The sequence below is a fragment of the Chelonus insularis genome, unplaced genomic scaffold, assembly GCF_013357705.1.
Source record: "Chelonus insularis isolate UGA/USDA-ARS -01 unplaced genomic scaffold, ASM1335770v1 contig_399_pilon, whole genome shotgun sequence".
Taxonomy (NCBI): Eukaryota; Metazoa; Arthropoda; class Insecta; order Hymenoptera; family Braconidae; genus Chelonus; species Chelonus insularis.
Window position 1 is genome coordinate 133527 of NW_023276554.1, and position 24265 is coordinate 157791.

General features: G+C 28.3%; 4 protein-coding genes across 5 annotated transcripts in view; 2 read left to right on the forward strand and 2 right to left on the reverse strand.

Annotated features, from left to right (window-relative positions):
- Positions 1–9745, reverse strand: LOC118068161 (kinesin-related protein 4-like). Its single transcript, XM_035085376.1, has 7 exons — positions 9407–9745; positions 8085–9278; positions 7771–7990; positions 7490–7616; positions 1037–7381; positions 771–964; positions 1–230 (listed from the first exon to the last, which is right to left on the reverse strand). The coding sequence occupies exons 1-7, from the start codon at positions 9558–9560 to the stop codon at positions 155–157; spliced, it is 8310 nt and encodes a 2769-aa protein (XP_034941267.1). The 5' UTR covers positions 9561–9745; the 3' UTR covers positions 1–154.
- A 175-nt stretch (positions 9746–9920) lies between these two features.
- On the forward strand, positions 9921–11396 carry LOC118068163 (putative transferase CAF17 homolog, mitochondrial). Its single transcript, XM_035085378.1, has 2 exons — positions 9921–10067; positions 10144–11396. Exon 2 carries the CDS (start codon positions 10222–10224, stop codon positions 11323–11325), a length of 1104 nt encoding a protein of 367 aa, XP_034941269.1. The 5' UTR covers positions 9921–10067; positions 10144–10221; the 3' UTR covers positions 11326–11396.
- Positions 11336–14536, reverse strand: LOC118068162 (RNA-binding protein 34-like). Its single transcript, XM_035085377.1, has 4 exons — positions 14378–14536; positions 12728–14108; positions 12354–12655; positions 11336–12282 (listed from the first exon to the last, which is right to left on the reverse strand). Exons 2-4 carry the CDS (start codon positions 14085–14087, stop codon positions 12079–12081), a joined length of 1866 nt encoding a protein of 621 aa, XP_034941268.1. The 5' UTR covers positions 14088–14108; positions 14378–14536; the 3' UTR covers positions 11336–12078.
- Positions 14537–15038: 502 nt separating this feature from the next.
- The window catches only part of RhoGEF3 (Rho guanine nucleotide exchange factor 3), a 53557-nt gene continuing 44330 nt past the window's right edge, over positions 15039–24265 (forward strand). For both annotated transcript variants that reach the window (XM_035085182.1, XM_035085184.1), the window contains exons 1-2: positions 15039–15513; positions 15602–15657. The gene's annotated coding sequence lies outside the window, so the exon portion shown is untranslated. The remainder of the gene's footprint in view (positions 15514–15601; positions 15658–24265) is intronic.

A 24265-nucleotide genomic window follows, 5' to 3' on the forward strand; every position in this document is an offset into this window, starting at 1 on the left:
TCATTTTATTGTCATTCATTTATAAAACCTCTTGTATAGTATATTTTCGTTAATTACTTACGATCGGAAAAATATTTAAAAAATATACTTAAAATTAATTATAGAAGTAATATATTATTATTGGATATCAAAATTAAAAAATAGGACGTCGAAGTTAATTATGCCAATATCGATGTGGAATCAATTGAGATTGTCCTAATACGTTGGAAGGTACGTTTTCCTTCATAGAGCTGTATTAAATTTAAAAAAGTATTATTATTGACTTATTCATAGCATATGTAGTTTTTCGTGTTTTGAAATTGTTTAAAAGATTATGGACGTGAGAAAAGAAGGAAAAGCTAGTAAAGGTGAAAAAAAGTATAAAAAGAATTGGGTTCATGCAATTTATTGATCACGAATCACTAAATATAATAAATAATCATTAAAAAATTGGTTATCGTGATCGTATTGATGATCGTTAATTAATTTACAAAAAATATTCAAAGAAATCGAGATACTTTTGCATTAACCCAATAAAGTATACATATATATTGAAAAATAACGGCGAAATCCAACATAATAAGAAAGAAGAATATGATTATAAATTTGTAAATAAATCTTTTAATAAATTAATTAATCATAATAAAGCACTTATTAATCAATAATTCATTTGTCTATCCCATGCAATTTTAGGACTATATTTTTAGCTTACAAGAAAATAACAAAGAATCAGAAAAACACCATGCATTATTGTCTTAAGTCAAGAATTAAAGTAGGAAATATAATCTCACTTGTCTTGATTTCTTAATAATCGATGTCCACTTGATGATGGCGTTTTCAATTCATTCATTTGTTCAAACTCGTTTATTTTCTTTTTAAGTTCACGTATTTGCTCCAGCCGACTTATGCTGAGTATTTTTAATACTTCTTTTTCTTTTTTTAACTTTTTGATGAGAGAATCTTTTTGTACGTCTTTAACATAATTCTAAAAAATGTAATATCGAATTTAAATAGCGAAAACAAAAAAGTAATTTTTATTACTAAGTTATTTTTGTACCTGAACTACTCCACTTGTACTTTCTCCATTCATCCAAATAGTTTTCTTCTCCTCATCAGTTTGAACTCCTTGATCAGATCGATTAGTATGCCATGATTTACATCTTTCACAGATTGATGACGTTGATTCAAGAACTAATATTCGATTTGCTAATTGACGGTTTTTAGTCTTATATGACTGTAAAGCCTCTTCTAGTTTTACACACTCTTTTTTATACGGAAAAGCATTGCCCTCTAATTCCAATTTCAAGGACTCTATTTTTGCATTTTTTAATACTAAATCTCTTTCTAAATTTACTATTGTTTTCCTTAGATTTTCACACTCACATGGTTGTCTATTGCTTTCAGTTTCGTTAATATAATCTAGATTTCGATTCTGATTAAAAAGGTCACTTCTATGTTGTTTTGATCGACTAGATGTATTAGGACTATCGTTTTTAGAAGTTTCACCAAGTTTTTCAAGCTTACTTTTATACAATTTTTCTCTATCTTCATGTTCGAAGACTTTTTTAAGGAGTTCACCATTTTCTTCGTCCATTTCTCGAATTTTTTTCACCATGTCATCCATTTCCTCATCCAGATCTTTATTTTTTTCTTTAAGTTCTTCATTTTCGACAGTTAATTGTTGAACTATATTATTCAGTTGATTGACCGTCAAACGTTTCTCTTCTAATTCTAGAGCAATTTTATTTTTTTCTAAAACTAGATAATCGTATTTCGAACGAAAATCAAGAGCTTCAGGACTAGTGAATTTGATTTGGTAATTTTCTATTATGCTTTTTAAATTTTTATTATCTTGACAGGATAAATGATATTGTCCTTGTAATTCTACAAATTCTTTTAATAAATCTGCTTTATTTTTTTGTAATTCAGTTATTCGATTACTTGCACCTTCCAGCTTCTTCGCAAGATCTCGATTTTCATCTTTTAGTTCTTCTATATTGCGTTCGACAGTCACTTTACTTGTACTATTTCTCATTTTTTTAACAAGCTTATCATTCTGTAGTTCCAATTCTTTGCATTTTTCTTTTAAAGCTTCCAAGTCCATCTGTATCATTGTATTTCTATTAGTTATATCATTTAATTGTTTAGTTAGGCCAGCCGACTTTATCTGTTCAGAACTTAATTCATCCTTTAAAGTAGATATTTGTTTCATATTTTCATCTTTTAAATTCTCAATTTCAGTCTTGTAACTTTCTAAACGTAATTGTCTCTCTTCAGTCTGTATTTTTAATGTCTCATACTCAGGAATGATAGTCTCTAATTTAGTCTTGTATTCCGACATTTTATCACACTTGACTTTAAGAAGACCAGTAATTTCCTCAATCTTACAACTCTTAGCTTGATTGTCTTCATTTGATTGATTAAACAATTCTTTAAGATTCTCAAGTTCTTTTTGTAATCGCTGAATTGTTCTATTTACTGTATTTAATTCACTAGTCTTTAAATCTATGATGGATTTCAATTGGTGTTCATTGGCCTCCAAGCCCTCTAAGTTATTTTTCAACTCTTTATTTTCTGTTTTTAACTGTCCAACAGTATTTACAAGCTCTTCTATCTTTCGTTTATACTCTTTAACAGCTTGATCCATTTTTATTTGGTATTCTGCTTTGAAATTTTCAATCGCATCTTGAACAAATTTTTCTTTTTCTTGTGATATAAATTGAGAATCTCTATGTTTTAAATTTTTCTCCAAGTCATTTTGTAAAAGATTAAAGTCGCTCTCCATTGTCACCATTTTATTTTTTAATAACTGTTTCTCATGATCAGCGTCCATTATAGAATTTTCTAAAGTTACTATTTGAGCTTTCAATAATGAATTTTTAGCTTCTTCTTTACTCAAATCACTTTGTAATTTTTCAATTTCAGCCTCTAACTCTTTAATCCAAGCATTCAATCGTTTTTCTGTATCAAGTAACTGTTTTTTTTCTTCGTCAATTTGATTCTTTTCTTTTTCGAAACGTCGATGAAGAGTTTTAACTACTTCTTGTTCTTTGGACAGCAACGTTTTTACAAAAAGACAAAAAACTTCACAAACAGATTGTTGTTCTAATTTTGAAGAATCTAAATTAGCTTCTAATGATTGAAGTTCTTTCATTATTCTAGCACGAAGAGCATTAAGCTCTTCTATAACTGGATTTTTTGATTCTGCCACGAAGCTTTCATCACAGACCTCCATTCTATAATCAGTTTCATTTAAGTCAACCTTACTTTGCATTTGGAGTTTTGTAATTTCATTAGAAAGATCGAGATTTTCTTTAGTATAATGAGTTAGTTGCTCTTTTAATGTTTCAACAGATGATTCTAAGTTCTCCACTTTTAATTTATACTGTTTAAGATTTTCAGTTAATAGAGAAACTTCTTCCGGATCAACAGTTAACTTTGATTTCATTATATCCAATTCTGATTTTAGAATATTCTTAGTGTCTTCAGAGTACTGGAGAGAATTTTTTAGTTCTTGAACTTGAGCTTCCAGGTTTGCTATTTCTTGTTTATATTCATGAAAATCAACCACTTCTTCTTTTTCATGAGATTTCAAATTTTTTAATTCGACTTCCAATGATTCATGACTCTCTTTAATTTTAATTAAGCTTTGAGTTAATTCGTTAACGGTTTCTTTGTACTTTTTATTTTCGTTTTTATGATTTTCAATTTGTTTTTCAAACACTTCTTTAAGTTCATAAAGATCTCTGTTTTCTGCATTCACTTGATCTAATTGATCTTTTAACGTTCTTACTTGCTCTCGAAGAGATTCTACTTCTTTTTGGATTTCATTTGAACGAGCCTCTGTATTTTCAAGTTTCTCTTCTAATGATTTCTTCTCTGCTTTCAAACAATCTACTTCATTTTGTGAAACAGGTTTTTTATTCTTCATTTTTTGTAGATCCGCATCAATTCTATTGAGACTTTCATTAAAGTGCTGGTATTCGTCTCTGAATTTTTCTAGAGCTTTTTCAATTTTTTCTAACTTAGCATTTTTATTGGAAATATTGGCTCTTTCAGGAGTCATAGTCAGAAACGACTCCAATAAATTACTATCACGACATTCATTAAGCTCATTAAATTTGTCTTTGCAAGTTAGTGACAGACTCTGACATTTTTCTCGAAGGTTCTCTAAATCTGTTTGCATTTTCTGAACTTGCTGTTCAGCATCGACTTCTTCAACTCCTTCAAAGTAACTATTATTAAAGTATGATTGGTTAACAGTAACGTTCATATCTTCATCAGCTTTATTTTTTAATCTCTCGCCATTAGCACGTTCAAGCTCAAAGTTTTCTTTATAATTTTGTAATCTTTTATTGACCGATTTAATTTCACGTTTCAAAGTCAGACGTGTTTCGTTAAGTGCTGCTAAATGAATACACTGTTTACAGGAATTAAGATGTAAATTACTCAATTTTAAATTCAATGCCTTTAATTCATTAATTTCATCTTGTAACTTGCGAATTTTTTGATGGAGAATTTCATTTTCGTCGTACTGAGTAATAATATCATGAAGAGACTTTTCTAGAACTAAAGAAGAGTTGGAATTAATTTTAATATTTTTATCACCAATTAAAGACGTATTCGAGGTATTCATTTTCTCACGCATAGAATTTTCTAATGTTTTGGACTTTTCGAGCTCATTTTCAACCTCTTTTTGTATTTCATCGCTAACATTATTCTTCAAAGCTTTTGTTAAAATTTCTACTTCTTCAATCCTTTCGATTAAGTTCTGTGATAATGCATCATTTTCTCGTTCAAGTATGGTATTTTTCTCAATAAAATAATCAATTCTTTCACGGTATTTACATTCATGATCATATTGAAGAGATTTGCTTAATCTGATGTTTTCTAGCTCTTCAATTTTTTCCATTAAATTAGAAGACAAAGACTCATTTTCTTTGGTTAAATTTCGCAACTTTTCTTCATATTTTTTAATTATTTCTTCCATTTTATTTAATTTTTCTTCATCAAGATATGGCCTAACGTCTTTATTTTCCAGCTTTTCTTTCAATTCAAGGATATTATTTTCTTGACTTTGCTTTTCATTCTCAAGATTTCTTATCTGTATTTTCAAGTCTTCTTCTAATTTTTTAAATTTATTCTGAATTTCATCAGCATGTACTCTTTCCTCAGCTAATCTCTTCCCCATGTCTGCATTCTCATTCGTTAATGAAAGAACAGTTTTCTGCAACTCGTGTATTCCAGATTTTAAAGCACCAACATCATGACTAATTTCATCAGTTTCACGGATTTTCGATTGTAAATTACTTCTTAACTTGTCGTTTTCCTCTCTCAATGTTTTACTCATTTGATACAATTCATTGACAAGTATATTTAACTTTTTATAATCTTTAATCTCTGTTAGATTATTAATTATTTCAGCGTAAGTATAATTGAGAGGATTTTTCGTTTCTTCGAATTCAATTTTGACATCAGATACAAGAGTATTGTTAGCATTACTTTGATTTATTGTTATATCTTGAAGTAGCATTGAATCAGTTGTATCACCTGGAACTACGGATATATCTGTCATATTATCAAAATAACTGCCATTAGCAAAAATACTGCTAGTTTCAAGTTCTGTTGAATTTTGCTTTAAACACTGGTTAATTTCTTCATGACTATTGGCCACATGATTCGAAAGTTCGAGAATATTTAATGGTTTTACTTCTGAAATTCGAGAAGTGTATTTGGAATCACTCAATGTCAAAATTTGATTGTTATCAGCCTGTTTAATTTCCTGAGCACTTACTACATCTGAAATCTGCTGGTTTGAGGACTCGAAATCACTTGCCAGAAGCTCATTCTTAACTTCCGTGTTTTTCATCATCAGTAATTTATTCATTTCTTCTTTTTCATTTTTCAGATCTTTGTTTTCATCTTGAAGAGCTTTTACGATATTTTGCATTTCAGTTAGTTCTTCATTATTCTTTGAATCTATAAGCTGTTGTTTTAGTGTTTCAAGTTCATTAAGTAAAGATTTTTTTTCAGTTTCAATTGTTGTTAATGAAGCCGAAATTTTTTCCATCTCTTCTTTCAAATTATCATTTTCACTTGTTATTTTTTTCATAAAACATTCCATTTCTGCTATGTAAATATTAAGATTCTTTATCTCACCAGGATAATTATGAGACTGGAATTCTTCAAGTTCTAAAATTTTTTCATTGAGCTGCCTACGCAATTCGGTTATCGTATCTTCATGAGCTTCCTTTTCCGCTGCAACGTAAGATAAATGAGTTTCTAATTTGATCAATTTTTGGAGTTGATCATCTTTATCTTTAATTATCAATTGCAACGAAGTTTTTTCGCCCTCATATAAAGTTTTTTCACTCTGCATAGCAGCTAATTGGTCTCTTAATTTATCATTCAGTATCTGGAGCTCATTAATATTCTCTTGTAATGATGAAAATTCATGCGTCTTTTCTTCTAATAATTTTTCCAATCTTATGATCTCAATTTTTTGTTCTTCAACCATATTCTTTAATAAATCTGGTTGGTTTTGATCCGTAATTGACTTAGAATCTGCGTCTAACAAATCATTATGACTATTATTTCTTGAAATAGCAATGTCACTCAATGCTGGAAGAAATTCTTCACTATCAATTGTCGTGCTAACTTTATCCATAACACTATCGTTTTCATCTATACGCTTTTTCATTTCTAAAATTTCTCTTGTTCTCTCGTTTAACTCTAATTGAAGTTTTTCTGTACTAATTTTTAAATCTTCAACAAAATTTTCACTTATTGTAAGTTTTTTGGTTGTTTCTTCAAGTTTTTGAGTCAATTCAAGATTTCTGTTCACCTCTGCTTCATTTTCTGCTATCTTATTTACGATAACGTCTTCAAGTTCTTTTATTTGTTTCTCATATTTTTCTACTGATAGTGTATTATTTAAAGATGCTACTTTTTCTTCCAGTACACGAAGGGCTGACTGAAGATGAACTACATCAGTTAATTTTTTCTTTTCTTCAGGATCGATAAAATCATTCCATGCAAGATTTAATGACATTTCTAATTCTTTTTCTCGATTCTTGTGTTTTTCTTTTAGACATTCCACTTCGTATTCATGAGAAGCTGCTTCATCTTGAAGATTTTTTAATTTTTTCAACGCTTCGTTCATTTTATTTTTATAATCATTTTTTTCAGATTCTAATGACTCGAATTTATCACGAATAACAATCAAAGATTGATTTTCTTCTAATAATTTTGCACGTTCATTTTGTATTTCTTCATACTTGGACTGAAGAATTGTGTGCTCACTTTGAAGTTGAGCATATTTTTTACAGGCATCTAAGCACATTAATTCACTATCCTCCAAAGATTTTTTTATGTATTCTATATCATCTAGATTTTGGGATGACTGTAAAATTGAAAAAATATTACAATAAATCTCCTTATAAATAATCTTTTTAATATTACTAAATCATTTGTCATTATAGAAATTAGTAATATATGATTTTTCACTTACATTAGTAGTTGATAAATTATTCTGATATGTTTGTTTTTCTAAAAGAGTGAATTCACGAAGAGCATTATATTCAGACTGTAAGTTTTCTAATTTTTCACGTAATATAACCTTTGGAGTACCAGGAGATCTATAACAATAAAAACAGTCTGTATAAATATTAATTTAACACATTTTAAAAGTGGAAGGGGACAAAGTCAACTCATAATTTTCAAGGTTGCTTTATCAGTTCGAGATAATCAAAATAAAAGTTAAAAAATTATTAATTAAATTTATGTAATTACCTTGCACACCGACACTTCTCTTGAGGTATTTGTAAATTTTTTTCTGGAGTTACCTCGAGATCAAATGAATCATCAACGGGAGATAGTAATTCATTACGATTTTCTCGAACTGTTAATGATGGAGGCAAAAATCCGTCATCACTAAGTGAAGATAAACGATTTTTTTCCTGTTGATCTTTTATTAACTGCAACTCGAAATCTGGTAATTCTGTTTTAAAAACTTAAGAAATATATTTTTATTAGCTTACATGATGATGAAGATGAAATATTTATTCACAAAATTTGTAATAAAATATTATAAGAAGTAATCATACCATCATTTAGTTCTAAATCCATAAGAGATTGTTCATGTTTTGTGTTTAAATTTAATTTCTCTACATGTTCATCTATAGTTGGAAGAATAAAATTGTGTGATTTATTTAAAGAAATTTTATCAGATTGTCCACCAGCCCATGTACGTCTTCGACGAGTTTCTTTTAAACATGGAGCTGAAGCCATAGATGACCATAAATTATTAATACGCATTCTTAGAATTTCTTCCCTATACTGATCTTCTCTTTTTTTTGCTCCTTCAATTTGTGAATTTTTGGAGTTCAATTCATTTTGAAGTTTAAGAACTTGACGCATTACTTTTTTCAATAATGCCTTGTCTGAAATTACTTCGTTAACTTGAGGCTTATTCTTTACTCCTTTGGCTCTCACAGCAAAGTCTAGAGTACATTGTGTTTCATCAAGAGCGGCAGGTGTTACTGTACAAATAATAGTAGTCAAAGCATTTCCACCAAGTGATGGTTGTAAAATTCTAGTAAGTTTACTGTCACGATAATTTATAAATTTAGAACAACTACTAGTCTCACTAAGTTGTTTAATAACTAAAGATAGCGTTGATAGAGATAAGTTTATATGTCGTCCTTCATTAAAACGTTCTCCTGTAGCTCCTGTTAATCGAGCTCTCTCAGAACCAGCAAGATCTATTAGATTAAGTTGAGCTTCCATTTGTGCTTTGTCTGCATCATTTTTGTCACAACTTTCAATAATAATACGGAATATTGTGTGACTTCTACTGCTGCGTTCATTCATATTCGTTTCTCCTATTCTTTTAACTTTTTCACCTCTTTTCATAGCAAGATAAATACTCTCAGGAGAATTTGCTACTTCTTCCTTACAATCTACAGTGATATGTCCCTGAAAATCTTCTTTAACTTTTAAGTCAGTTCTATTTCTGTCAAGTAAATCATTAATTTTTTCATTATATATTTCTATGTACGAAACTCGTAATAAGTAATTTCTTGTCAAATCGGTTCGAATAAAATTAAAAATATAGTCAACAGTCAATCTGATAACTCCTTTTTCATCATTAGATCCTAACATTGTATAAGTTTTGCCAGATCCGGTTTGACCATAAGTAAAGATAGTCCCATTGATTCCATTCATTGCAGCTTCAACAATAGGTTTTGCAGTTGCATTAAATACTTCTTCATTCGTGTTATGCATGCCAAATATGTAATCTGTAAATGTATTAATTAGTGGTAGTCTTTAAAATAAAAACATACAATCTTAACCTAAAGATGGTTTTTAATTTAAAAATGTATTCATAAATTTAAATTAAACTGAGATGTAATAAAAGATAACCTACCAAAATGAAATTGTGTTTCACTGCGTTTCTGTGTTTCGGGGTCTATTTGGGAAATAGAGTTACCCTCCACTGTCCATTGAATTGGAAGCCGTTCATCTTCTTCTCTTTTAATCAAAGGACGAACTTTAATAGCAACTTTGATGTTGTCCGACATGATGAATTATTCTTGTGATATCAGCTTCAATATGTATATTTTAACTTTATGTTAAATTGATATATATAAATTAAATATGTAAAAAAAATTATAAATATAAATTTAACAAGAATCTTTATAAAAACATCTCAAATTCACATCACTTTTATTTGTCCACAATTAACCAAGCCGGCCTAACCGCCCAAACCAACTGACTGTTGACAAATGACGCGATTACATTTTACGTTTGAATTCAAATTTCTTTTATTTGATTGGTCAATCGACACGTTGTTTTCGAGTGACCTCTACAGTTTTTTGTATTGACTACATTCTACCAAAGAGTTGATTGGTCGGTTTGCTGCACTACATTATCAACACCCACAATTTTTTAGAGTAAATATACACTTTTTTCAGGTTAAGTCTAAGTTTAAATGGTTTAAATCAGTAAACATTACAGGAATTCATCAATTTATTTATAGATAATTATCTTAACAGTAGTTCTAATATACATTTTTATCAATAAATCATGTAAGTATCGCCACTATTTTTTTTTATATAAAATCATTTTATATATTTGGAGCATATATTTCTATTATGTATGCAGCATCAACTTCAACTGGTTTCAAAATTGATTAAAAATGAAGTTCAGATAAATATAATACGATAAAAATTTTAAAAACTGATGGCGAAATTTTATTTAAATGGTATTGCTCAAAAAGCGTTCTTCTGTGTTAAAAATGTAAAAAAAATCCATTCACGCTCCAATTGTACTTTACCTAAATCAAAAGGTTTAGAATGCCTAAAAAATAGAAGTTTGCTCCAGATAAAAGGCAACGAAACATCCGAGTTCCTTCAGGGTTTAATTACTAATGATATGAGACATTTTAATGATGGTATAGCTGATATTTATGCTTTATTTTTGAATACCAAGGGTAGAGTATTGTACGATACTATTATATACAAAGGATATGACCATGAAACCTATTATATTGAATGTGATTCTGAAATAATTAATGCATTGCAAAAACACCTGACAATTTACAAAATACGTCGAAAAATAGAAATTCAGTCAATGGTTGATAAAATGAAAATCTGGGCTGTATTCGACAATAATTTAACAACTAATGAAATCGCATCTAAAAGTAAACACAGAAAAACAAGATTAGAAGGTCAAATATTTCCTTGTGGTTCACTCAATCAAAATTCTAGTGTGTCTATTGATGATGTTGTAATTTATGAAGATCCAAGAATTCCTGAGCACAGTTTCAGAGTTTTAAGCAATATTAATATAACTGAAGATGAAATATTGCAAAAACTGGAGCCTAGAATTCTTTTAGATAAACAAGATTTAAGTTATCGACAATTTCGATATCAACTAGGTATAGGTGAAGGAATACAAGACTTACCTCCAGGAAAATCATTTCCTTTAGAAATAAATAGTGATTATTTACATGGTGTTAGTTTTCATAAAGGATGTTATATTGGTCAGGAATTAACTGCTCGTACTTATCACACTGGAGTAGTAAGGAAACGGCTCATGCCTCTGATATTCGAGGAGGTTCAGAATAATTTCAATTATGATGAAAATATTGTTGACAATAATGGTAAAACTGTCGGGAAATTCCGGGGAGTTGAAGGAAAATATGGACTAGGTTTGATGAGAGTGTCAGAAACTATTAATGCTCAAAGTTTAAAGATATTAAATAAATCTTTACAAGTCATAAAACCATGCTGGTGGCCAGTTGAAAGTCAAAAAGAAAAAATAAAAGTCGATGATGTAAAATAGTAAAACATAATTTTAAGAATAAAAAAGTTGTATTTAACTTGAATTATTAAAATAAATGTGAATAAGATAAATTATACATTAACATGTTGATTTTGAAATTATTATTAGTTTATAATTTTTTTCCTTATCTTTAGGAGCGAAGATGTTGCCAGCTCATCAACGAATATCACTAATAACGAAATGGATGGAGCTGTTGTTACAGATAGTATTGAAACAAAACGTGAACAAAAAAGCACTTTTCAATGTTCTTTTTGTTCATTAACAGAAAAATATGATTATAAAGGATCTAAACCGCCCTTTGGAAAAGACGTTTCTTACGAAGAAGATTGTTATATTATGAAAGATCCTTTTAGTATTCCTAAAAAGGGTGAAGTTCTAGTAATTGGCGGCGATTGTTCAAGTTGTAATAAACCTGTTTGTTTAAGCTGCAGTATTTTTTATACTAAAAGGTTCTGTCGAAAATGCGCTACTGACAATATAATAAATTTTCCACGTCAACTACATTTAAAAATAAAGAATTTCGCAAAAGATCCAAAAGAGTCATAATTCATTGGATCGAAGTTCGAACATTGATCTTAATTCAAAAATGTAAAGAATTAGTTAATAGTAATGAATAATGAACTTATATACATTCACTAATATTTTTTTAAGTTATTTTTGTGAAAATGACAGTAATAAAAACAAGATTAACGTCAATATGACATTGAACATGAGATAACGTTTTTAAAATTTACAATCAACTATCTTACATGTCTACTGTGGTTTTTTAGGCTTTGATAATAATTTTCCTGCCATAACTTTCTTCTTCTTTTCAAATTTATTACCTCTCTTTACTTTTATCTTTGTACTTGCTGTTTGACCTTGGAATGAATCGTCACTTCTGTTCAATTGTTGACTAGGACTTTTAGGTTTTTTCTCCTTTTTCTTGGATTTCATTGCGTTGCCATTATTCTCAGCCTTCAATAAATAAAAAATTAAGTCAATATGTTACATAATTTTAAATAAAAAACAAATAAATAAATACTTACATTAGATTGATTGTCCATTTTAGGCTTCTTGGATCCAGAATTTTGATATTGTTTGAAAGGGCGTTTTTGACCACTATTCTGATTTTTCTTCGGTGAGGGCTGATTATAACGCGTTACGCGTATCTCACGCTTGTTTAATTTAAAACCATTAAGATCTAAAGCTAAAGTTGCTGCATCTTCATGTTTGAAATTTATATAACCAGAACCTCTACATGCACCAGTTGCACGATCTCTATTTGTTTTTACGGATTCAATTTCTCCACATTTTTTAAAAGTATTCCATAAATCGTTATCTTCAGTATCTGAAAATAAATGTATAATAATTAATATTTTCAACATAAAATGCAAATTATTTTTGAAATTATAAAACTTACCAAAAGGTAAATTGCCTAGAAATACTGCTTTTTTTGGATCGATATCTTTGTGCCGATTTACTCGATCTACTCTCAAGTAATTACCATCAAACTGTTTACCATTCATTTCTAAAGCTTTCAAAACTGAGTCTTCAGATTCATATACAATAAAGACGCAAACAGTTTTAGATTTAGGATGAAATTTCTTCGTAATAGCTGCTTCTCGATATGTCATGTTTGGTGATTCAGGTACAACTCCTCTTATGCGAAGACTTTCAATGGGACCGAACTTTACGAATTCTGCTTTAAGGCGAGATTCTTTGACATCTTTCGGAACATTACCAATGAAAATTGATCTATCATCCAATTTCTTTTTTTCAGCAGGACTTAACATGATTCTTTCTTGTTTTGATGGAGATGATGGAGTCGATGAGTTATTGCTCTGCATACTACTATTGAGCGAGTTGTTTTCTTCTTCATCACTATCATCAAGATCCTCGTCGTCATCATCATCTTCATCTTCTTCACCTTCAAAGTCCTCATCATCATCATCGTCATCTAAACTTTGACCAATAAGAACTTTTAATCCTGGGCCATCATCATCATCATCGTCGTCATCATCATCATCATCGTCGTCTTCGTCATCATCTTCATCTGAATCAGTTTCCACTTTACTTGAATTTGCACGTATATCAAAATCTTCATCTTCCTCATCTTCATCATCGTCGTCGTCGTCATCATCATCATCATCATCATCGTCGTCGTCATCATCATCATCATCACTTGCTTTTGTTTTTTGTTTTTTATCTGATTTTATTCCTTTGAACATTTTTACGCCTTTCTTTTCCCCTGGAGTTTCATCTTCACTTTCAACATCAAAGTCATCATCATCTTCATCAGTATCATCGGCTAAACTTTCTCCAAAAATATTGGGAGTTGAATCATCTTGAGATGAGACTTCACTGTCGTCGTCGTCGTCGTCATCATCATCATCATCTTCAACCATACTCGCAGTCATAGCTATTCCTTCATTAATATCATCGTCTGATTCTTCTTCGTTTTCCTCTTCTACTTTTTTAGCTGTTTTATTTTTTTTCTTTAAAGCTTTTTTCTGATTAGGTGACTGTGATTTTGGACTGTTGTTTTTTGATTTATTAGCAAAGTTGAGTTGCTTTTTTTTAGATTGTTGTTGTGGAGATTGTTGACTAACATTTTTTTTAGCATTTGCATTACCATTTTTTTTATTATGAACAAGTGGTACTTTTCCTTGAGGAGTTTGCTTGAATTTTGCATCTTTACTTTTTTTTTTGATTTGTCCTTCTTGAATAGCTTTAGCTTTCTTGGGCTTACCCGCCTTTATTGAGCCTTTGGGTATCGCCATGATGGATAAATTTCAGTTTAACTGCCATTTTAAAAAAGAAAAAAAAGTTATTTAAATTAGTTCTTTCTTAAACTAATATAACTTGATCAATCAAACTTTTAACATTAACTTTTTTTGTTAAATAATTCAGATAAAATTTCAAATTTGTTAACGTATTTTTGGAAGGGCCACGTGTAGAACACTGTTTATTTTCTATATATTGTATTACTTACTCAATAATTACACAAATTAACAATATAAAATATTACCAAAAAGTTTAACAAACAAAATATTATACATTTATCTCTTACCTGTATTGTCCAGAAAATAAAATCAATTACGTTTTCTGAATGTCGCGTCTACTTGACTGATATCTTTGAACAGTTTGCTGTATATAATGTGTAGTGGTTTATGCCGCACTTCTCTTTCAGCACAACAACCGGAAAATGTGTAACGACTATGCGACTACTTTAGTTTTTGTAGATGATATTTATGTTTTTTTTCTTGAAATCTTATTAAAATATTTGTTTTCATATTTAAAAAAAATGTTTATTCAAAATAAAATTCATCGTTTTTAATTGTATCTATATAATTATGTAAATTATTGTAAAATATTTATAATTTGATTCAATTTTTTACACGATACAACGTGCCGGAAACAGATTACCGGGTGACATTTTAAAATTATTTCCGACAGATGACTCTAGTAGTTATTTCGCAATTGCGACGCAATTTATCGTATTGAAATAAAGTAAATTTCGTTTTTACCTAAAACATAAATTGAGACAAATTTATTTACGCGTTCCGCTGTCAGTGAGTGATTGTAAAAGGATAATTATCAAATCAAGGATAATTTTATAATGAATTTTATGTAATAAGTTAGTTTTATTGTCGAAGAATTCTATGATAGTAAAAATTTTTTATGTCATGCAATAAATCAAGTAAAATCATTCAAAGACGACTATCTGTTTACGTATAATAGCTTTCAACAGTGCAATTTTTTTCGGATTTTACTTTCATTTGATTTGAAAGTAGACACATGCCTACACATCCGCCTTTTTTCATAATAATGAACAAATCAAGCTACTGGTTAGTGTTAGTATCTTAAGCAACATGACGAGTGATGGTCAACCAACTAATAATAATTACAGTACTTTTAAATAGCTCATTATATCTGCTTTTTATATAATTTTTTTATTCAGTGATTTTTACAATTTAAAAAATATTCACGCACCGAAAATACTGCAATTTAACTTTTTAATTATTATTACTGTATTGTGGACAATCTATTGTTTTTAAGTGAGTTAAATCTCAAAAGTTAAGTGTTTGAATAGTTTTCTCATTACTCTACAGCAACAGGCAAGAAATTAACTGGAAAAGTTTTATGGATTATCAATTGAACGATACTTGACATCTTAAGTACTGTTTAGAACAGTTATGTTGCACGGTCAGTACATTTTAATTTTTATTTTTATTGACTCACAGATTTATGTAAGAATTTATTGTACAACTAAGAAAATTATATCAATATGTAGGTTTGCTGGAAAGATTGTCAAGCACGTTCCACTAACCAAGAGATTACACGTACCAAGTAAGTATCTTCCTCAGTACTTTACCATGATCGTAAATGCTAGTATGTCATTCGTGTTCTCATAGCTATGTAAAATCCAGAAGTGCTCTTGATCATCAATTTTCTTAGTAGAACGATCTAAAATGTTCACTCCATGTAGATATATGTACAGGTATGTCTTTAAATTATTATATAATATCGAGACAACTACACTCAGGCTTTAGAACGACCTGATATTATGATGATCTGCTATAATATGTAATATATTGCTTGTACCTAGAAGGTATTCAAGCTATTCACTAAATTACATGGTGAGTGATGCATGACTGAGCATAATTACCCGTGAAATATTTTGTTAATATTATTATCAATTACAATGATGGAAAGGTTGATTGTTTATGATGAACAAACTTGAAAGAAGATAAAAATAATCAAAATAAGACTGTAATGAGTGTATATACATAGAAAACTGTCAGTATAAAAATCGCGTGCATGTCTATCATTCTTTTCTTCTAAGTTCTTTGGGATGTTCATCACTGGTAAAGCTTTTCACACCCGTCGAAGCGAACAACCCATTTCAACCAAGCCAACATGAGGCTTAATCCTGACGTCCAGCCAAGCTCAAAAAACATTGCTAACGCCTCGTGGTATTCATCAACGACAAAAAAGAACTGCATTGTTGTAAGCTGGCGGCCGTCTTAGTGCCCTTCTCACCTGTTGCTAGAAAATTCTTGGAGGCTGTCATCTTTGTCATGAACATGATGTCATGTTAAATAGCTGGACTCTAACACAGACATTTTCAGATAAGAAAAAAGATTCTCAAGTGTTGAAATAATTTAGAATCCAATTTTACAGGTTAAATAGGGTTTTTGAACCTTTCACCTCGAAGAAAATAGACTTATTGATTTTCTATATATATATTTGAAGATTACACTCATACGATTTCACAACTAATATTCTACACTTCTATAATCATTAATTTTTAAGAAAATATTGATTTTATAATTTCTTTTTTTTGAAAATCGTTGTTTCTTTTAAAATAAAATTATTACTTAATCATTGATTTTTAGTGCTATAATTAATGTTCTGAGGTAAAAGCTACTTTTTTATTATAATTACCAGAATAATGATGTTAATAATTAGATGATCAGGAGTTGATGAGAATTTTATTGTAAATTTATCAATTAATTTATTTATTTTTTGGCTTTCGATTATTTGCTTGATGTATTATTTAAAAAAACAATTAAAAATTTAAATATTCAAATATTACACATAATTATTTCATCATGAATTCTATGCAAGCTTCTGATATTAGAATCTTGTCAAAGGAAATTGGCCACGTATTGAACAGTGTTTGCAGAAGGGTAGTAAAAAGCTTCTCTTAGAGTAGAAATGACATCATGTGTAGGCAGGTTTTCTGAAAATTCATCAAGTGGACAAAGCTTTGATTACTTTAATATCGTTTGAAAGTTAAATTTTTTTCAATTATTCTATCCAACAGACGTATCTAAATTTTCGAATAAATTCCAAAAATATAAATAAACTAATTGTTCAACTGACCTTTAACAATTTATTAAATGAATTTCAAGTATTCTTTATATGAACTAAATAAACAAAAGATGTTTTAGTAGGTGATCACAATAGCTCTTACCAGAGTGCTTTTATTCTGTTAGAGTTACTTCTCGTAGAAAAATATCTGAAGAAGATAAAGTCCAAAGAAATAGGACTAGCCTTATGCTATCTAGCTTTAGAAAGAAATCTCTGAGCTTTGAGCTTTAAACTAGAAGATCCTTAATCACATCTTCAAACTATAAACTAACATAACAGATATTCCTTAATTCAGTCTTTTTGTTTTATTTTTATTTCGTATTATATTAAAATTATTCAACTATTTAAATTTACAAAGTATTCATCATAACTAATGAATATTAAAGTTTATATTCAATGCTGTAATAAAGAGACAGCCATTTTGCCCATTGAAGAGACTAAACAAGTACATAAAAACTAAATTGCGGAAGTCTTTTTTACGAACTTTACTGTACTAAAGAAAGTAGAGTATTAATTACAAATAGTCTCAAAAAAATTAGCTGAAAAACTTTACAACTTTTTTTTGTGTCCATTAATTTCCAAATTATCTTATTGATGATTGCCATGAACATACAAATTAGTAAATTTATTATAAAAACAATCATTAATGATATTTTTTTATTCATTACGATCATTTTTATTTTACTGATACTTTCTAAATAAGCTAAAATCTTTCTTAAGAAGTGAAACATGATAAAATTCTTCATAATTTGTATACTTACAAAGTATTTATTACCGTCATAAGTTGGACGTTATAAGAATATGAATGACGACGAAGTAATCAAGATAACTATCCACCTATTATTCAAACTTGAAAAAGTCTATAAAAAGCTAATGAGTAATCTCATAGTTTTGCATTTAAATAAGATGTTATTTAAAATGCATTATTATCTCGTAATAGAATTAACGTAATATTAACAGTTAATTATTGTTCAGCAATATTTTTTTTCTCCAACTGTTTTGATCACCATTAGAAATATTATTCTAAAGTAATATCAGAATAAGTGGAAATCACGTGAAATTGATATTTCAGACACTTCATATTTTTTTCTATCCAATATTTTAGTTTTAGCAGGTGTTATTTTCTGAAATAAGATGGCATGGTAGAGAAAAAAAAATATATTTACCACGATTTAATGGAGTTTCGCTCAATAGCAAATATTGATAAGATGTTCATGGCAGAATAAGTTCAGAATGACTAAAAAAAAAAGGAGCAATTTATTTTCAAATTTATTATTTTTATTATTAACTACATTTTTCGTTTATAGAAATTCATTTTTTCATTTCTTTTATTTGAATAAGATTATTTCCAATCATAATTTACTTCATAATAACTAGGAAACCTACATGACTTGGATTTCAATTATTCTGAATAATTATGAAGACAATGATAGTGTAGACATGGAGTTTATTATGCTAAATTACTTCATCAGATAGAAAAGTGAGATAGAGAAGGGATTATTAAAAAAAGGATTAGATTTAAATGCAATAACTCTTTTTATAATAGCTTGTTAAATAAATTTTTAGAATTTTTATTACAAGCTCAGAGTTACAATGATTTTATAAATAAACTATACATAAAATAAGCTTTTAGATGAAATAAAATTCAATTTTTAATTATCTAACTATTACACTCTTCTACCTAGGATATTTTATTCACTTTTTTATTAATAATTAGTCGTATTATCAGTTCAAGAAAATTCTGTAATTAGTTTTGAATTCATATTGAAGATGAGAAGAATAATATTTTCAATGAAATTGAAATAGATTGACATATGATATGATAAACTAGCATTTAATCGAATAATATGTAATGTAGATCATGTAGTTGTAGTTGAGCAGCCTATTGAAAACAGTCATGCAGCAAAAGCAGATCGTCTTCCTGAAATGGTACATGAACAATAGACATGGGTATCCAGGGCAAATATGGATTCCAAATTTGTTGGCCAGTTGGTGAGAATAATCCGATGAGAACAAGTTGTAAGGATATCTCTGATCTAGATGGTTTGATGAATAGGCAGAGATCAAGCTTGGTATGTCGTATATGAACCTGAAGAATCATCATTTATTCCTCTTTCATTTCAGCAGTTTTCCAATAGTATAAGTAGGTTCGTTCAGAGTATTTCTCTTCAGATTGATAAATTTATAAAATAACTTAACGAACCGGATTGGCGAGTTAATTTTTTAATATTAAGTATTCGAGTTATAAATTATTAAAGAGTTGTTGGTTGAGGTAATTATGAAAGGATTCAATGATTGAATAGTTTACATACAACCTATTAAATAGATCTTTTTTGTTTTGCTAATTAATTACTGCAATTACTATAATTTTATAAAAAATTAAATGTTAACAATTATTTATTGGATTTGTGGGTATAAAAATTAATTAGCTATTTTTTGTAGGAAAATATCAGTGTTTTACACTGCACTAAGAGTAACTCTGATGCTATGCTTTTTCAACTGTTGAGAAGTCTAGTTAAAGTAAGCTTAGCTTGAATTAAATCTTTTTATAAAACCATTATACTTTATAATTTTTTGTAATAGAATTAGATTTAATTTAAGAAATATTGTAATTAAGTTAAATCCTTTTTTTCAAGATGCTTCATTCTCTCATCTTATTTTTAAATAATTGTATATTTTTTAAAAAAATTGTCAGTTATATTTTTCATTTTGCTTTAGACTTACTTGAAATAAAATATTCAATTATAGAATACCTAAAAATAATTTATAGTTTAAAGTTTCGTACTGCTTTTTTATGATATAAATCTTAAATTAAATTTATTTTTAGACTTTATTGGAAGAATGCTTGGAATTTATATAATAAAAAGTGAATCAATTAGGAGAAATATTTCATTTTCGATATTTATATGTGATACCATTTGAAAGTTGGAAAAAATTAATATTTGAAGAGGATAGTTAAATTTAAAAATATCCAACTATCGAGATGTTCTACAGAAAAAAAAGAAAAAAATTATATCATGAGGATGGCCTGGTTGATTTTATTTCAGGATATTTCGTATGAGATATTTTGTCAGGGCTATTTCGACAAGGTATGGAGATTATCAGATTGAAAAACCAACAAAATATTTTGAGGTACAAATTCTCGCATCCTCGGATTTCAATTCAATTGTTAAAATTACTTATCACCACATAGTAATCTGTTTGAAAAATACAACAAAAAAATTGACCACATTTTTTAAATGATGGCTTTCACAAAATACTAATGAAAATTGAATTAGTATTTATTTTAAAGTATTGGAAATAAAAATTCCTCTCATTTCCACTTCTTACATCGTACGTGAGAAGTATGAAAAATATTGAAATACCAAAATTTATAATCTTGAAGTACAAGTGAAACCATTATCAGAACAATAAGACAACAAAAATGAACACAGAAGATAAAAGATTGATGGATTTAGTCACTCGCGAAGATGGTAAAACTGGACTTTATTGATTTTCACGCCTGAGTGAGGATTAATCTACTAGAATGCATTTTTCAAGAACATTTCGCACTTCTTGCCAGTGTACTGTCGTAAAAAATTAGAAATCACCTCAGTGTGTTAAGCCTTTAACATTATCTATATCAAAATAGATGAACATTGAAGAAATTAAAATTTTCATATTATAATTTCATAAAATGTCTCAATTAGAATGAATATAAATGATCAATTACTTAATTGAACAACTATAATTTTTTATATGACTTAATGAATATTGAAACACTTTTATTATTGATCTTTCTATCTGCTTATCTAATTAAATATTTTCTAATATAATATTTAATTTATCTCCAATACTTGAACTCCAGTATACTCTTCAGCAAATCGGAGTCTAGTAGAGGTGTCTTACAGCTGTCAATACATTCATTTACTTGCACTTTGCATAAGATGTTCTCCAGTTTCCACCATTACTACATTTGCACTATCATTTGTTGGCTCTTTTGACAAGTAGAGAGCAATGCTCGAGAACAAAAGTTTACCCAAACTGTAATATTACAATACTAGTAAAGCCTCTTCCAAATCAACAACTTTATCTTATGTTCGATTCTCAGATAAATGACAACAAAGACTGCTGTAAGCACAAAAGCTAAAAGAGAATAGAGAAAACCTTACTCACATTGGCTGATAAGAGTAAGATAATATCCAATTGGTATAGGTAAATGTTTAAAAGCTAGTTCATTCTAAATACATACATTCATGTTTTCTAGCTTACTTTATTTATGTTTGTAATATATATAATATATATTATAGGCTCGCCTAGTTTAAAGTCAAACAGGAACTAAGTTCCATGATTGAACTTTAATACATCAAAGCCTTTGGAATGAAGTAGAAACCCCTGTATTACAAGTTGTTTGCTTCACATAAAACTGTGTAATTATAAGACATGAGTTGTAGGATACCATCATTGCAGCCTACTACTCATATGATATCAAGTTCATTTTAACTGGATTTAACTATTAAATTTTGACATGAACACTTGATCCTCGATTTATTATTCTTACATGTAACATGAAATGGGATCATGAACATGGTTATGATTATGATTATTATTAGCATTGACAATAATTGTTCTAATAATGATGATGATTATTATGAGCAGTACTGCATTATGATCACATCCATCAATTTAGCAAGTTGAACATGTAGGATCATTTATAAAAGTGATAACGTGAGTAGGAAACAGGTAATCCTATGATACTCCATACTCCAAAGATAGAATCGATAACGAAATTATACAACATAGATAAGAGATTAATTAATTCATTGCTATAATTTATATTAATGACATTATAATTGAAAAAATATTGCTATAAATAATCATCAGAAGTGAGCTGATCAATTGGCTAGTTAATATTTTGTGATTAACTACTTTTGATGAATTGAAATAAATTTTTCTAAAGAGCTTGAAATAGTTGAAAAGAATAGTTTTATAAATATAGGAAAATTAAAAAGACTCTTTTTCAGGCATGAAAATTGTAGTGTTCTCGTTTATGATTTTTTATTTACTTCGGTTAAATTAAATATCATCAGAGTCAACTAAATGTAGCATATCGTTTTAAAAGCTTGTGATAAAAAGACCAGGCAATTTTTTTTTTTTTTTTAATTTATATATATAATTAAAAACATGATTGAGATTTTTCACCAACTTTATCTCTTCCATCATAAAAGTTTTATTGTAGAACAAATAAATTAAAAAAAAATTATTACCATCATATTACTCATTCTAGGTTTATTACGGAAAACTTTTAATTATTCAAGGATTCATTGATATTGTTAAGTCCAAGCTTAAAATGCAACTTTTTTACCAGGTAATTCCAATTTTAAATTCATTATTTATCCTCTTTTGAATTCTGAAATAAATCAATAAAAATTAATGAAATTAATTTATCTGCTACTGTCGAATCTCGTGGACGATGGAAAGATAATCTCTTGATTTTTATCATTGCAGTCATTTCAACTGCTTATGAAGGACTAAAAAATTGCATTGGTTCGACGCTTCACACAGTTGTTATCAGAAAATTTAATGAAAAAATATAGTGAATAGAATTTCAATTAAAAATTCAATTTAATTACATTAAAATGTGAAAACTCTAAACTTTAATATTATTAAGTTAAAGGTAAATGAAAAAGTTTATAGCAATTTATTATTATATATATTATTATTTATTGGACATACTTTTAAAGTTCCATTGCCTTCGGTTTTAGTCCTGTATGTGATAAATAAATTCTTCAACTTTGCTGATTCAATGTAGAAGATTTTAATTCTCACAACAAATAACTTAGTCAGCAAAATTGTAGAACAATAACAATTAAATGGAAAGTAAAAATATATCTATCTTGTTATAAGAATTATTCATTACTTCTCTACATAAAGAAGAGAAAAATTAAATAACTTCCAAAATAACTGAAATGATTTTTATTCTCTTCCTATTGAATGTGATTTATTTGATGCTAGTTCATTAATGTGAAGTATTTTTCAACAATTGAAAACCCTCTAGATGTTTCAATGGCATTTAACGTGTCAATCTGTCTCATTGATAATAAACAAAGGGGTTTTAATTCATGAAGAGAATTAAAAAAACGTTAATTATCATTTTCATGCTTCAAAAAACGCCAATTTAATTTTTCAATTTTGTAATTTTTCTGACAAGTAAACATGTATATGATGATTTTTCAAACAAATTTATGTACGTTTAAATGTCCATTTATGAACTTCAATTAACTTTGTTATTTACTTTAGCCAATAATGTACATATTCATTTAACCAAACCAATAGTTTATAATAACTAGTATTAAAAGTAAACATTTGGTTATATTTTTTTTTTTTTATCTTTGATTGTTAGTTCTTTGAAGTTAGTTTAGTTGAAGAATATTCTGAATATTTATTAAATAAAAGTAGTTAAATTTTTTTAGAGCAGATATTTATAATTATATCTGTATAAGTAGATTGTAGTGATGTAGAAATTTCAATATTATTTCGGGTCACGTGTTGTTGAGAATAGATCAAGTTTGCTACGTTGTAAAAAAGACAAAGCACTGTGAAAAGAATAAGTAAAAGAAGCAGGCGTATGCTGAGGACATATCAAGCCTACATCAACTTATCTATATATATATTCCATGTACATTTAACCCAGTTTCTCTGACGTGCTCAATTTTTTTCATTTTTCGTTGTTTAGTTTGCGTTAACGATTTTTAAACGAGAAAAAGAGTTACGATATATTATCCTCTGTTTCTTCAGGAACATGATCCTTTAATGTTTTTTGAATTCCACGTCGCAAAGATATTCGATCTTATTTTTCCCAGTTTGCTATTCTTAAAACACATGTTTTTTTCCTCTATAATCATAAGACTTACTACATTGAATTCTAAACCATAAAATTTTATTTTTTTCTCTCTTTTTTGGCACCATTCTCTTCTATTCGTTCTTTTCCACTATTAAATGTTTTCTGAAAATTTTATGATGCTAAAAGTTATGCTCGAAATTCTTCATAAATTCTCGAGATGTTAAAAACATAAAAAAGTGAATCTTTCTTGGTTTTTGG

What these genes read in the sequence shown, in the direction of transcription:
- LOC118068161 (XM_035085376.1), bottom strand. Translation starts at nt 9,560, where the DNA reads ATGTCGGACAACATCAAAGTTGCTATTAAAGTTCGTCCTTTGATTAAA. An exon ending in TGAAACACAATTTCATTTTG is followed by an intron (nt 9,279 to 9,406) that starts GTAGGTTATCTT and finishes ATACATTTACAG; the next exon opens with ATTACATATTTGGCATGCAT. An exon ending in ATAATTTATCAACTACTAAT is followed by an intron (nt 7,382 to 7,489) that starts GTAAGTGAAAAA and finishes TCAATTTTACAG; the next exon opens with TCATCCCAAAATCTAGATGA.
- LOC118068163 (XM_035085378.1), top strand. Translation starts at nt 10,222, where the DNA reads ATGGCGAAATTTTATTTAAATGGTATTGCTCAAAAAGCGTTCTTCTGT.
- LOC118068162 (XM_035085377.1), bottom strand. Translation starts at nt 14,087, where the DNA reads ATGGCGATACCCAAAGGCTCAATAAAGGCGGGTAAGCCCAAGAAAGCT. An exon ending in TCTAGGCAATTTACCTTTTG is followed by an intron (nt 12,656 to 12,727) that starts GTAAGTTTTATA and finishes ATTTATTTTCAG; the next exon opens with ATACTGAAGATAACGATTTA. An exon ending in AAATGGACAATCAATCTAAT is followed by an intron (nt 12,283 to 12,353) that starts GTAAGTATTTAT and finishes TATTTATTGAAG; the next exon opens with GCTGAGAATAATGGCAACGC.